General features: G+C 35.3%; 3 protein-coding genes across 4 annotated transcripts; 2 read left to right on the forward strand and 1 right to left on the reverse strand.

Annotated features, from left to right (window-relative positions):
- The first annotated feature begins 521 nt into the window (after positions 1-521).
- Nup50 (nuclear pore complex protein Nup50) lies at positions 522-4377 on the forward strand. 2 transcript variants are annotated; one of them, XM_074109952.1, is made up of 3 exons: positions 522-757; positions 920-1406; positions 2744-4377. In XM_074109952.1, the coding sequence occupies exons 2-3, from the start codon at positions 1239-1241 to the stop codon at positions 4289-4291; spliced, it is 1716 nt and encodes a 571-aa protein (XP_073966053.1). In that variant the 5' UTR covers positions 522-757; positions 920-1238; the 3' UTR covers positions 4292-4377. The 2 variants fall into 2 exon arrangements, with proteins under 2 accessions (XP_073966053.1, XP_073966050.1); XM_074109949.1 differs by having other exon boundaries at positions 522-1406.
- Positions 4378-7066: 2689 nt separating this feature from the next.
- Positions 7067-9782, reverse strand: LOC141445544 (protein lin-9 homolog). Its single transcript, XM_074111378.1, has 2 exons — positions 9676-9782; positions 7067-9326 (listed from the first exon to the last, which is right to left on the reverse strand). Exons 1-2 carry the CDS (start codon positions 9692-9694, stop codon positions 7630-7632), a joined length of 1716 nt encoding a protein of 571 aa, XP_073967479.1. The 5' UTR covers positions 9695-9782; the 3' UTR covers positions 7067-7629.
- Positions 9783-10995: 1213 nt separating this feature from the next.
- Positions 10996-13400, forward strand: LOC141445490 (uncharacterized). Its single transcript, XM_074111328.1, has 4 exons — positions 10996-11024; positions 12441-12600; positions 12966-13141; positions 13225-13400. The coding sequence occupies exons 2-4, from the start codon at positions 12467-12469 to the stop codon at positions 13398-13400; spliced, it is 486 nt and encodes a 161-aa protein (XP_073967429.1). The 5' UTR covers positions 10996-11024; positions 12441-12466.
- Positions 13401-14909: the final 1509 nt, after the last annotated feature.

The following is a 14909-nucleotide window of genomic DNA, read 5'->3' on the forward strand; positions in this document are numbered from 1 at the left end:
GACATTGACATTACAATTCTTCAGAACAAGAGTAGGAGAACCAAATGAACTATGGTTTAGATTTAGATAGATACCAAATTTTACCCGTATAGCTGTCACATTCAAGTGTTTCAATTAAATACTAGTAAGAGTGAGATGTACATTACATCTCTGATTTTTGCGCCAAAATGCACACAGCGGGGCTACTACGAAACTTGAAAATCGAAGTTCGTATTGCACCGTCCCGCTGACGCTTATAAATAGTGCGTGCGTGGTGCTTTTTTGACATTACGACGTTATTACGATTAAAACAAAATTGACAGTTCGACCGACGTTCGACTTCGACCGAGCGAGACGGACAGTCATGCATGCGGTGCGGTGCCAATGCATCAGTTGTAGTTCTAGTCAGGGGGGGGACAGTCGCCTATACCGTACTAATTCATGTCGATAGCGCCGCCATCTCCTTTATCTAACCTAAAATAAAACAGATTGTTGTCGTTTGTTTCAGATAGATGTCACTGAAAGCTTGAGATCACAAAATTTTATTTATTAAAAATATTTTGTCGTTGATAATTACCGCAAAAATGAACTTTATTTTCGAAATTGACAATCGTATTGTAATTTCTAATATAAAAGTCACATAATTGTATCCGCTCAGTCGTTACAAATATTTTTTGTGTAGCAACCCTCTATGTCAGGCCAGGCGTCTATTCGCGCTCAACAAGGAACAAGATGGCTACGTTGCAATCGAAACTCGTGCACATCGTCCACATAAAAAGTAAAGACAGTGCTGCAAACGGAAAATTGAGGCTGGTTTAAACTTAAGAAGACTGAATTCAAGCGGTCTCACTTCTCTTTGCAGCCCTGTTTTTAGTTTTTATGTGGTTTGAGCTGGGAAGCAAATCCAGTAAAGTAAAAGAATACCTGTGACTATTAATAGCTATACGTATGGATGGATATATACATCAATGGTACTAGTTAGGAAATGCAGACGGCGCTTCAAAACAGTCTGCATGAATGAGACGAGAGAGGGCTCTCTTTTCCCCGTATATTATACTACTCTTTGGTTCTAGTTTAATTAAAGTTTAGTCCTTATCGAGGTGTGAACTACTGTCGATACGCACTGTAAATGCAGCAAGATTGATTAATGAATCCATTTGGATTTCTTGCCTGATTGACAAGTTACCCTTCAGGTATCTTTAGCATCCGAGTCAGCCAGCCTACAGTTCCACATCCCAACAAATCCCAAGGCGAGAACAATGTCTGTAAAGCGTCAGGCTACTAGAGACCTGAATCTTGAGAACTGGGACCAAGAAGACCCTGACGACCATGAGGAAATGGGAACTTTTAAACCTGCGACTGATGAAGTTATTGAAAAGCGTGTTATCAGGACAGCCAGAAGACGCGGCCAAGCTGCTGGTGATGAAGTAAGTAAAGATTTTTTGTGCTGTTTAAGTTCAAAATATGATAAGTAAATTAATCAACAAAGCATATCTACATTTTACAATGTAATTTGGGTTAACCTTAAAGGTTTTTAATACGAGGAAGGTAACTAACTACAATATCCTCACAGATCTATGAATGATAAATTCTGTTGATATGTTTGGCTACATTGAAGTGGGATTCAAGACTTGAGGACTTATTGATTTAATTAAATCAATTGTTTGTACCCTGAATCATGTTTTCATGTGACAGGCTTAGCCTAGTGTGGAACCAACGGAATAACGGAATTTGTGATTTATCATATAAAATTGTTTGTCCTGACTGATTCATCATCATTCAGCCAAAACTACTGGAGCCGGAAACTTGAAATTTGGCAGACATATTTCTTCATTCATTAGAATTTTTGTTCCGAAGCGTTGTCTTACCCTTGATCTTAAGCCCCTTGAGATTTCTCTATGGTGGTGTCCCCGCTATACAAGGTACTAGTGATGTAAAAATGACATTTTTAGAACATTCGCGAGTGCGAATGTAAATATCTGCTACCAACATTAGTTCTGGCGCCAATTATCTATGGCAGCCTCGTTCGAACAAAGTGTGTATGCGTTCCGTTGGTAGTTTATATTTTTTTAGTTTCCTAGTTTATACAAACGCATTGCAAAGTAAATAAATAAATAATACCAAATGATCAAGTGCAGACTAATAATGTGATTACGATGTTAAGTTATTATTTCTTGTATAAAAGATAAGAAATGTATGTATTTTGGTATTATTTACCTACTCATTTTGTGAATGCAAATATTCGTTACATCCCTACAAGGTACTAAATTTTATGATCTTCTAATATATAACATTTTATGAAATTTTTAGTGTATATTTGGTAGGTCTGAGAATAGGATGTAAACTATTTTTCATACTTCTATGCCGACAGTCTCGGGCAACAGCTAGTTTAAAATAAAAATTGAATCTTTGTTTATTTATACTAGAGCTTTGGTAGTTATCAAGATAATTAAAAAAAAAACATGATTATCATCTGGAGAAGATTAATCAAATTTCTGTAACTTAACTGGGTAATTAATGATTACTGCAATTAGGTTAATTAAACAACTAATTTTCTTCTATTATTTAATGACAATGTACTTAAACATGATTAAATTTTTGAAGTCAGATTATAATCTAAATCCTGTGTTAAAGGATACATACCACTAAAATTCAATACTATTAACACACTATTGGTACTTAATAATCATGTTAAATTAAATGTATTTTCTTTCTTGCTAAAATTTCCTACCATAGCATTAAAGATTGTTTCATTCTGTTACAGGCAAAGAGAGGCGTCTTCAGCGCATTTGGAGGCTTTGGTAAAAAAGCACCTCCATCATCATTTGACTTCCTGGCAAACTTGACAAATGGTAGCAAACCCACTAATGGCTCACCATCAAACAAAAGCGACACAGTAGTTTCATCCAGCAGCAGCGTTTTCAACAGCAGCCCATCGTCAGGCACACAAGGGGCAGGCTTATTCAGCATACCTGTGTCCACCACATCCACAACAAAGTCAACATTTGTTATGCCATCATCCCAAACATCATCATTGTTCGGGGGCATGTCCACTTCAGCATCTAGTGTATTCACAGCATCAAAAGCAGACTCAACTGTAGGCAACTTCTCATTCAAACCACAACCCAGCTCTGCAGAAAGCACTAGCAAAACAGACTCCACTTCTGCAGTATCATCAACCATGTTTGGCATTCCTCCAAACAACACAGAGACTAAAAAATCCTTATTTTCAACAGCTGCTACTTCTACTCCATTTAAGATGCAACCAGTAACAAGCACACTCGCGTCAAGTCCAAGCAGTATCACAAAAAAAGATGATATCAAAAATACAGAAGCAAAGGGTGAAGGAAACAATGACAAAAAGATGCAGTACTACGCAAAACTGAAAGGATTAAATGAATCTGTATCAGATTGGATTAAAAGTCATGTTGAGAAAACACCTTTGTGCATTTTAACACCAATATTTAATGATTATGAAAAATACCTTAAAGATATACTGGAGGAATATAACACAACAGTTCCAGACAATGCAACAAAGAAACATTCCGACAGCAAGAAAGCTCCAGAAGAAACAAAATCAGAACCTTCAGTAGAAACAAATTCACAAATTGCTAAAATATCACCATTCACAGGAGCTGGTAATTCCCTATTTTCTAATTCAAATCTTGGAAAGACAACCTCTTCATCACTGTTCTCGGCTCAACCCAGCCCTAATTCATTTGGTGAAAAAGCAAGTAGTGCAAGCAGTATCAGCAGCCCTTCAAATACTCCTAAAGCAGCAGGATTCTCGTTCGGTATTAATACTTCACCTCTAAGCTCAACATCAACCACAAATACAACTCCAGCCCCATTCTCATTTGGTATGGGCAAACCTTTTACTATGAATAATTTCAATGCCCCAAAACCAGCTGACACAGAAAATAAAGATGAAGAAGCTGATGATGAACCACCTAAAGTTGAGTACACACCTGTAGTTGAGCAAGACAGCATTTACGAAAAGAAATGCAAAATATTTGTAAAGAAAGATGGAAACTTTGCTGACAGAGGTGTGGGAACACTTTACATTAAGAAAGTCGAAGATAGTGGAAAGCATCAGCTGTTAGTTCGTGCCAATACTAACCTGGGTAATGTGATGGTTAATCTTATACTGGCTGCGGCTATACCGACGCAAAGGATGGGTAAAAACAATGTTATGATGGTGTGCATACCAACACCTGACGCCAAGCCTCCACCAACACCTATCCTTATAAGAGTGAAAACTTCCGAAGAGGCAGATGAATTATTGGAAACCTTGAATAAATACAAGGTATAAATCATCAAAGGACTAATTCATAGATAACAGAATTGAAAAGTAATAAATAATAATCATTTATATTCCAAATTATTGAATGCAGACTAGATTGGTTTGTTTTTATTTGACCTTTCCACCAATATTACATCCAGAACAATTCCCGTTCCATTTTGATTTGAAAATAAAATGGAACAATTGGATTTTTCATGCGATTTCCACTTCACACTGAAATCATTGCATTGTCGTCCAAGTTACAAAATTATACCAAATTTCAACTCAATCTGATCACACAGGTTAACAGAAAACTAAAGTACATAGTATGTTGTATTTTTTAAAGTATTAACCTTAGCGGTCCCCGGACACCGACGACGCTTAGATAAAAAAAATATTACTAGGTACTTATGCTAAATTTAACTTAGGTTACCATAGCAGTATGGTTTTAGCTAGAGTGTACCTACTATTGTTCTGGATATCCTGGCTGCAGCATCAGGCCGAGAATTCCATAATCTTGCATAGTTATATAGCATACATGGGTGTTTCAAATTTGAGTTCCCAAATATGATTGAAAATAAAGTAAATACCCATTATGCGTCTAACATTCCTACCGCAGCGAACAAAAGAGCCGATGATCTTGAAACGGCTGAACCGATTTCGATAAAACATGTTTGTTTAGACGACCAGATGGCCTAGTGGTTAGAGAACCTGACTACGAAGCTTGAGGTCCCGGGTTCGATTCCCGTGTCGGGGCAGATATTTGTATGAAAAATACGAATGTTTGCTCTCGGGTTTTGGGTGTTTAATATGTATTAAAGTATGTATCTATATCTATATAATTATATTTATCCGTTGCTTAGTACCCATAACACAAGCTTTGCTAAGCTTACTTTGGGACTAGGTCAATTGGTGTGAATTGTCCTGTGATATTTATTTATGTCTAACAACAATCGCTAGAAAACCTGCTTTCAAACAAAAAAAACGCATTAAAATCGGTCCACCCGTTTAAGAGCTACGGTGCCACAGACAGACACACACACAGCTACACATAGCGGTCAAACTTATAACACCCCTCTTTTTGCGTCGGGGGTTAAAAAGAGGGGTGTTATAAGTTTGACGCCAATGTCTGTCTGTGGCATCGCAGCTCTCGAACGGATGAGCCAATTTCGATGAGTTTTTTTACATGAAAGTGAATTTTCTTGGTTCGTGGTGCAGTGGTGGTTCTTATCTTAGCTATGTTTCATCAAAATGGGTTCAGCCGTTTTTTAGATATTGAACTCTGAAATGACAATATTGGGGGGTTTTGCTAACTTTTCTAAGTTAGATAGATTATTGCTTGTACATGGTTCCCCTTGTTTACGCATATTTTTTTATGTCATAATTCTATTTTGCATAATCTGTTTACGCATTATAGTATTTATGTCGAAACTGTTTTCGCATAACAGTTTACGCAGAATTCTCTTACGCATAACCAATGTAAGCCGAATGGGCTTCCGAATTCTGGGAATTCCGAATATTGTGTAGGCAGAAAATCACTTGCGCATAAAGTAGTTACGCAGAAAGTTACTTTCGCATACTTAATGTAACTGTATAAAATTGTTATTCCGAATATTGTTACCACCAATTTTGTCTGGAAAGCAAATATTCATATGAATTTAACGACTGAGGCGAAGTCGACGGAGCTCCTATTCCGCCTAGTTAAGGCGCTTCGCGCCTTGACAAAATACTAACCTAACCTATAAGTAGTTGAGCAATCACGTTACGTGGATTTACTTTATTGCGGGGGGCTATCCGCCCCCTTGCGGGGGGCTTCGCCCCTTTACTGTTTCGCCTATCCAAGTATCAAATATATTCATTTATTTTTCAAAAACCTTCGTAGGATTGTTTGTTTTTTACATGCGGGGCATGTATTAGGTATACATTAGGTAATTTATTTTCGGACATAGATTTGGACAGGATTTCGGCCTATGAAAATTCGGCTAAATTACATATACCTATGCTAAACAAGATTATGCATAATAAAATTCGGCCATGTTAATATTACTTATGCTAAAAGAAATTCGGGTAAACCATTATTCGGCTTATATAGAATTATGCCGAACTAAATTTCGGCAAGTTTAACATTCGGCGTAAATAAATTATGCGAAACCTGTTATGCGTCATCAGTTTCAGACATTAAAAAGTATGCCAAATAGATGTCACCCCTTGTACATACAGTCGAGGTCAAAAATATCTACACTTTATCAGTACCTGGTCGCTGTTTAACCCTTCTGCCAATTTCATACAAACTTTCAAACATTAAGTGACAACGACAAAGTAGTAGACAAATGTAAACCTCTTTGACCTAAACTGTACAGTCAGCGGTTGTGGTGCACAAAGTGATCTGAACACTCTTTTATTACTTTCGCAGTAGATTCGTGTGAATAACCATAACCGCTCATCCACTTTTGCTGCTGACAGTACAACACAAGTGGCCTGAACTCCAAGTCCAGCTAGCTAATCCCTATTATTAGTACCTAAGCTAACGATCTTTTATCAATGAGCATAACTTGGATAGGAACCTAAGATTTGTCCCTTCCCTAAAAAACATACATTTTCAAAATCTCAACTTATCTATACACACAAATATTATTTGTTTAGTATATATTTATTTTATGCTTGTGTTCATCTTTATCTTGGGCTTTAGTCATATAGAATGGTGAAACACAACCTTGATACTGATACCACCTGACACCTCTCTTCCTACTGGTTTAAAATAAAAACAGGTCCTGGTGAACATTTGTTGCAATAAAACAGCATGTGTCAAATATAATCCAATTTTATTACTACTTTCATAAATGGATTTAGGACGAGATTATACATTGCATTAATGAATATGCAGATTTTATGTTTGACAATATTCATCTGATGATGGCCATTGAATTACAGTAGAATTTCAATCAGTAACTTTGATCTAAAGCTAAAGTCAAGACACGCACAATGATCAACATTGCTATTTACAATTTCAAAGATTTTATCACCATTTTATATACAGTTATAATCTTTTAGCATTCCATTCAATCATAAGCTAAAAATTAAACATAATTACAGTATTTACAGTAGAGAGAATAATAAAATTGTTAGATTTTAGTATTACATTTAGAATCAACTCAATCTAGGTTTTTTACACTAACCTATAGATATTGCTTTGTTTTAAAGAAGCCAACTAAATAAATAACATGGTTAAATTTTGTAATAAAATATGACTAAAATGTACTGTTGATAAGAACAAATAATAATTGAAAATAAAATAGCACTTTTTTATTTGCATTATGATCAATACTGGATACTGATTTTGTTTTGTCAATCAGATCCTTTATGCAAGATTATGAAACATATGTATTTGAAGTCATCTGTCCTAAACCCATCTGTATCCTATGCATATGTATTTCTACATTATTTTGGAATAGCCGTTGATGCTGCGGCTCCAGTTTCATTTTTATCTGATCCATGGTTCCCTGCAATACACTTAATTCATATGCATTCTGATCTGAATCTGACAAACTTTTCACCTGCAACATTAATGCAGTGAGGTCAGTCACAAGATCAATTAAAGCAGTATTTTTAACAGACCCATTATGGTTCTTTTCTACCAGCATGGCTGCTTCTTCTCTACACTTCTCTCTAAGATGAGATGGTGCCAACATAGCTGCTAGGCTTGGGCCAGGAGCAATCTGTTGGCAATATAACTGGACTTCATTAATATATTCTTGCAAATCCATATTCATTCTCTCCAAGTCTATAACAACTGCAGCATATTTCCTCTCAAAATCTTCAGGCACTTTTTGATTAAATGAATTCCGCTTCTCTGCATCACTGTTGTACTCTCGCAGCCTATCAATCTTGACCCGTTTAGCATGCAAAACTTTTGTCAACTTGACAATGAGTTCTAGAAGGGGAAATGGATAACTTCCCATAGAGTCCATTTGTTTTGATAAATCTGAACATCCTATCATAGGATCCCCCTGTGAAGTGTTGTTGTTGTTTGGCATAGATGGATTGTACAAATTGATTATTTCTTGCATGACATATCGTGGTCTGAACTTTTGTGTTATACTAGAGAGACTTATTGTATCTGGTGGCTCATTAGACAAAACTTCATAATCCGGAACAGAATGTGTACCAAGTTTAGGTCTCTCAAATGTTATTCTGTAGGTATTGTTTGATGTGTCCACTGCATCAATGCATCCAGTAAATAGTCCATCTTGAGGTTTTCTCAGTCTCGCAGTTACTTTGGTGCCAACAACCAATTGCATTGGAATTTCATTTGGTAAATCTTTGATACAGATATCAGCGGTTTTTCTTTGTTGTATATATCTTATCAGTTTTCTTTTTCTTTCCAATTCTTTTCGTTCCTCAGCAAAGAAAGCTTGAGAGCACCTTCTGGGCTTGCCCATCATCCTTCTGATTTTAGCCCATTGGACTTGAGTCAGCTTGTGATTAGCTAGCTGTGGGAATGACTCCCGCAGACAAATCATAAAATCATTCTCACCATCAAATAGAGCCTTATCAATATTGCTGTAAAAATACTCAAAGCACACCCATTTGTGAGCCTTTGGTAGTTTCAACAGGTTTCGTAGTCTCATTCCAATCCGTTGTCCTGACTTGCGGTCAGGGGACTGATTACTTACAATTTCAGATTTGTCATCATATTTGTCATGGTTCCTTTGCACTTTTGATGGTGATTTCTGTTTCTTGGCACTTGATTGCTTGCTGGGAGTTTTAGATAATATCTTTGGGGTTCTCTTTGGTGATTGCCTGGGTGGAGATGTGTTCACAAAGTCATCAACAAAGATAAATCTGTTTTTCTTTCTGATACGCGCTGGCATACCTCTGGCGTTAAGTTTTTGTACAGGTTCACTAGGCGCTGGTTTTGGCGGTAATTTGGTCCCGACTCTGTGCAAGCCAAGGGCTGCAGGTCCGAAGGCCGGCGGCATCTCGTCCTCCTCCGGCAAGTCCAAATCCATCGGCTCATCCTTAATCTTAACTTGCAACCTCGAGAGACTGTTACCATCTTGCGACCCTAAACAAAATTAACACAACAGTCAGTTATACGAAGTAAACACTTAAAAAAGTGGCTGCCGTAAAGCCAAGGTTTTGACGTTGTTACACTCGCGAATGAAGTGTCGGAAGCAATTTCCGTCATATAATTCCAAATTTCAACAAATACATATTGACAATTCGCCAACAAAATTTGAATTTTTTCAAATTTTGAACAGCCTAGGACTCAGCATTCGAAAATATACGAGACAACCAGAAGGGTTTCAAAAGTACAGTATCTAGTGACTGTGAATATAATTTGTTTTAATTTAATAGTAGATTGAAGACTCAAATAATAATGAGAAAACACTTAAAATAGAAACAAAACTTACTTTCCGATTTATCCGCCATATTGCTATAAAGTAATTTTGATTTGAAGATGAATGAAAGCGCCAAGAGTTGATTATGGTATCACTGTTAAGTGTTGACATTTACACTGGTGTTGTAAAAACTGCTGAACTGTTCTTAAAAAAACTTGCAGCTTGGAATATTAACTTAGTTATGACAAAAACGTATTTTTAAACCTTTTCTTTCCAAGCAAAACATTTTATTTAATTTTTTACTAAATTTAGCATTTGTAATTAAAGACAGTGTACCAACATAATCAACTTTAACGTTCTTAATTTAGTTTGGGGCATATCCTAAGTCGTTCGATAATATTACTATTGCTAAAGAATTTTAAATTAATTATATCAACGTTTTTATTAGCATGGTCCCAATTACGTCAAAATTAATATTAGTAGTCCTAATACAATTAATTACTACTAATTATGTAAGAAGCCTGCGAGAAATAACGGTTTGCCAAGATAATGCTGTCAAACATACAAATCGAAAAGCAGTAAAAATAGTAGACGTTTTACTTGGCTCAATCGTCAATCTTGAATGTCACGTTTGGTAAATTTATCATTGTTTTTGCAAATATTTAGTATTGACTAACTAAATAAAATTACTGACACATTGTTGATTTTAAGCAATGAACAAGATGACTTTGAAGCAAAAGTTTGGTATTTTCGAAAACGAGGCAATAAATCTACAGCGCATGAACTTATTTCAAGCATAAATACGGAAAACGAAGAAAATAAAATAAGCATAAGCCCGTTTCATACTTTGCAATTGAAACGTTTTGATATAAACGACTCTGGAGTTTACTTTTGTAAATATTTCAGTGACTTCAACAAATATTTTACCTACGTATTAGATGGTATGTAGTTAAGTGCAATTATATCAATACGGCCAAAGTTACAAAAATATGTACACACGACTTTACGCACTTAACATTAAGGTCGTATATACATATTTTTGTAACTTTGGCCGTTTCGAATCTTTGCAGTTGCCTGTACCTGTACATATGCGATAATGCTTTAAATGAATTTCTGTAAATAATTATCTTATAAATTCTACTGATAACAAATTGTACAATTTTCAAGGAGTGTACGATATCGATTCGCAATCCAAAATTGGTACATCAAGCGATTGGCATGAATTCCAAAACAGTGTTGTTTACCCTACTAATCACTTGATCCGAACTAAAAAAGGCATTGAGTCTTCCCTTTTTCCATTTGAAATTGTATTTTTGTGGGAAAACTGGGGTCCGTGTGAGAAAATTAACAATGAGTACATACGACGTCGAACTGGAAAATGTCGAATACATCCAATGCGCAATAAAATTCTGGAAGTGGTGGTAAATATCTAAGTTAACGTAATTTTTAGGATTCCGTAGCCAAAATAGCAAAATCGAAACCCTTATAATAATAATAATAATGGTTTACTAATGTTTCATCGAAAATTATTTAGCAAATTATTAGCTCACAAACTATTAATCTCACATTTTTAATTAGGCGAAATGTTATTTCCCAACTCAACGTTTCGCACTGATATCATTTCCCAGCTAATGATTTGATAAATTATTATTATGCAAATTATTACCTGGATTTTTTTTAAGATGTCATTTATGTTTTCGTCACATATATTGATTGGCATACGTTAATTTCTGAACCTTAACTATCCAAGTCACTTCTGCTCTGAACCGTCTTGCTCGCTCGCTACACTCGTTCGCACAAATCAAATTGAAGTAAAACTTTGCTCGCACAAATCAAATTGGCCAAATGTTATTGGACAATTTGTTATTTGCCGAAGCCAATCATTTGCTACATAATTATTTGCCACATAAAAGTGTGTTGAAGTAAAATTTTGCAATATAAAAATGTTGCAAAATAAGAAAAAATAGTTTCGCCATGTCTGTCTGTAAATTTGCACGAATATACGAATAGCAACTATCTCAACAAAATGTGAATAAAAATTGAAAAATCATTTTGTTTTTAGTGTACCTTCCATAGACGTAAAGTGGGGGCTGTTTTTTTTTTCTCGTCTAATCCTATAGCGTGGGATATCGTGTGATAGGTCTTTTAAAATTATTGCGAGGTTGTACAGACGATTTTTCGATTCAGTGATCTATTTGTGAAATATTAAACTTTAAATTAAGTACCAATTTTCCTTTAAACCGATCTCCTCCCCTCTCTATTAGTTGAAAATTTTTGGAAAAATTAATGATGGTAGTAAGTATGTCAAACTTACAAGGAAAACTGTAACGGCTAAGTTTGCTTGAGAATAACTATTAATTTAAGGGTAAATAACAGCCTAAAGTATAAAATATATCTTACCTTGGAAAATTCCCCACAAAGTACAAAATCCTTAGAAAAATATTACTTGATATCTTTGTAACAGGTACGGCACGGAACCCTATCTTGGGCGTGTCCGACACGCTCTTGGCCGGTTTTTTATTCGTTTTAATAAACTTAAGCAATATTTAGGGTATCAATATGACTTTTGCAGGTCTTGATGTCTAACAGTTTGAGTGATAAACTTACATCTTATCTACTGGATAGCTATAGTGTGTCGTGTAGATCTATCGAGCTAAATACTTACTATCCTAAAATTAGCAGAGCCATCAGAAACATTCCAGCGTTCATTATCACTGAATCTTGCAACTCAACAGAATCAAGTACTTAATTTATTCTTGCGTTTTTTTTTGTAATAGCTAAATGTTAGAGTTTTCATCTGTTATGGTTATTTTACTAAATTAAAACTATTTTTCTAGGACTCAGAATAAAACAAGAGAAAAAGATGAATGATTTTAAATACAATGTTACCAAACATGTAACAGAAAATGGTAACTTAATTCTCATTTGTCCTGATATTACTATAGAGTCTAAAGTAAATTGGTGTAAGGACAGTAAGCACTTAAATTCTTCGTTCAGGTAAGACATGCTATGGTATTAACAATTTATTATTAATTCTTTAGTTTTTCTTATTATTATTATTTTTATTCGACTGGATGGCAAACGAGCAAGTGGGTCTCCTGATGGTAAGAGATCACCACCGCACATAAACATCTGCAATACCAGGGTTATTGCAGATGCGTTGCCAACCTAGAGGCCTAAGATGGGATACCTCAAGTACCAGTAATTTCACCAGCTGTCTTACTCTCCACGCCAACACACAACAGTGCAAGCACTGCTGCTTCACGGTTGGATTAGAGAGCAAGATGGTGGTAGCAATACGGGCGGACCTTGCTCATGGTCCTACCACTTGCAAACATGCACCTGCATTTTTATTGATCCAGAAATAACATGGCTGAATCTATGAATGAACCCCACTTAACGATAGATGCATATAATGCTCTTTACATACTGCATGCTACAAAAACTGATGAGGGTGTGTATTCATGTATCGTTGATGGAAAAACTATACAAAACTTTTCTGTAAAAGTGGATCCCAAGTACAGATTTTTAAATCAAGGTAAGCTATTTTTATCTACATTTTGCACATATACTTAACCTATTTACTTCAGTTGGCTGTTTACTTATTAATAATCTTTACAGACTTTATCCGCCATTCTATGTATCTTGGGTTTGTGCTTTCATTAACAATGACTTGCTATTGTGCTGGCATTTGTGTAGCATGGCAAAGACGTGCATCATTCGCTGACCCTTTAAATTTGATGAGAAGAAAGCATAATTACTCTTTTGAAGAGCGTAAGCGCCTTATTAAGGATTAAATAATAAATAAAAACACTAGATAGGTTTTCCACATGCGTTCGTTGAATAAAACATTAACTAGCCATCTTTTTTTGAATACATGTGTGTGTGTGTGTGTGTGTATATTACTATGTTTTTTGTACTGATTTGTGGTGTCCAATAAAGAATATTTGTATTGTATTGTATTGTTTTTATTTTAGGTATAAAATTCTATCTGTGGACAAATTTATCGCTATCGTGGGGACTATTAAGTTTTCCGAGATAAAAATATCTCTTTCTAGCATCTCATTCTATCTCTATACTAAATTTCATCTGAACCACCGGTTTAGTGGTTAAGCAATTCAGCCGTTTGAGCGTAAAGAAGTGTAGGTAACAGACAGACAGACAGAACAAAATCAATATTTGACGACCGGATGGTTAAGTGGTTAGAGAACCTGACTACGAAGCTTAAGGTCCCGGGTTCGAATCCCGGCCGGGGCAGATATTTTTATGAATAATACTAATGTTTTTTCTCGGGTCTTGGATGTTTAATATAATGTATTTAAGTATGTATTTATCTATATAAGTATGTTTATCCGTTGCCTAGTGTCTTTAGCTTTGCTTAGTTTGGGACTACTAGGTCAATTGGTGTCAAGTGCCTCAGCATAATGCTGAGTCAGCGTCCGTTTCACTTTTGCGAGGACACACAAAATAATATATTTTAATTTTTGTATTTCTTTTTTTTGTTTTATTTGTGTTTGCTGTTGTTGTTTTTTACTTTGGTTGTATTTGTGTGTCTTTGTGAATGTGAATAAATGTCTTCTATTCTATTCTATTCTATTCTATTCTATTCTATTCTATTCTATGTCCCATGATATTTATTTATTTATTATTTAAAACGTTTATTCTGTGAGTAGGCTGCAGACAGACAGTAACTTTCGAATTTATAATATTAATAAGGAGTCATTAGTCGTTTAAATTAAAGAATGGGGTCTATTTTTTGTATTTTTTGCAAAAAATATTCTTCAGAAACACAACTACAAATACACGACAAGACAAAATTAAACAAAAGCGGCAATGGTAGACACTCAAATAGTTTGAGAATAGAAATGTGTTAGAGTTTAATTTAAATTCACTATAACTGGCCCTATACGACGAAGTGCAAAATTTGAATTTCGTATCTTGCCATCCCGCTGACGCTTATATTATTTATAGTACTTTTCGGTTTGCTTGGGTACGGTGACATTTGCTATTTTTCCATTCCACGCCATGAATGTTTCAGGCCAATATTTTATAAAAATATACTTGAATCTTGAAAGCACAAAAAATATATATATCTCCAAGTAGCTCAAATTATTTCGTAATAATAAACACAAATCATATTAAATATAATGACCCGGATAAATCGAGTTTAGCTCGACATGTTTCGGGCTAATCCCTAGCCCTTCGTCTTCGGAGCAACGCGACTCAGCGGCTGCTGCAACACGCGCACCAAAAATTAACATTGTCACAACCCTTTAATTGCTTAATGACAATGACCGTACCCAAGC

The sequence above is a fragment of the Choristoneura fumiferana genome, chromosome 2 (assembly GCF_025370935.1).
Source record: "Choristoneura fumiferana chromosome 2, NRCan_CFum_1, whole genome shotgun sequence".
Lineage (NCBI taxonomy): Eukaryota > Metazoa > Arthropoda > Insecta > Lepidoptera > Tortricidae > Choristoneura > Choristoneura fumiferana.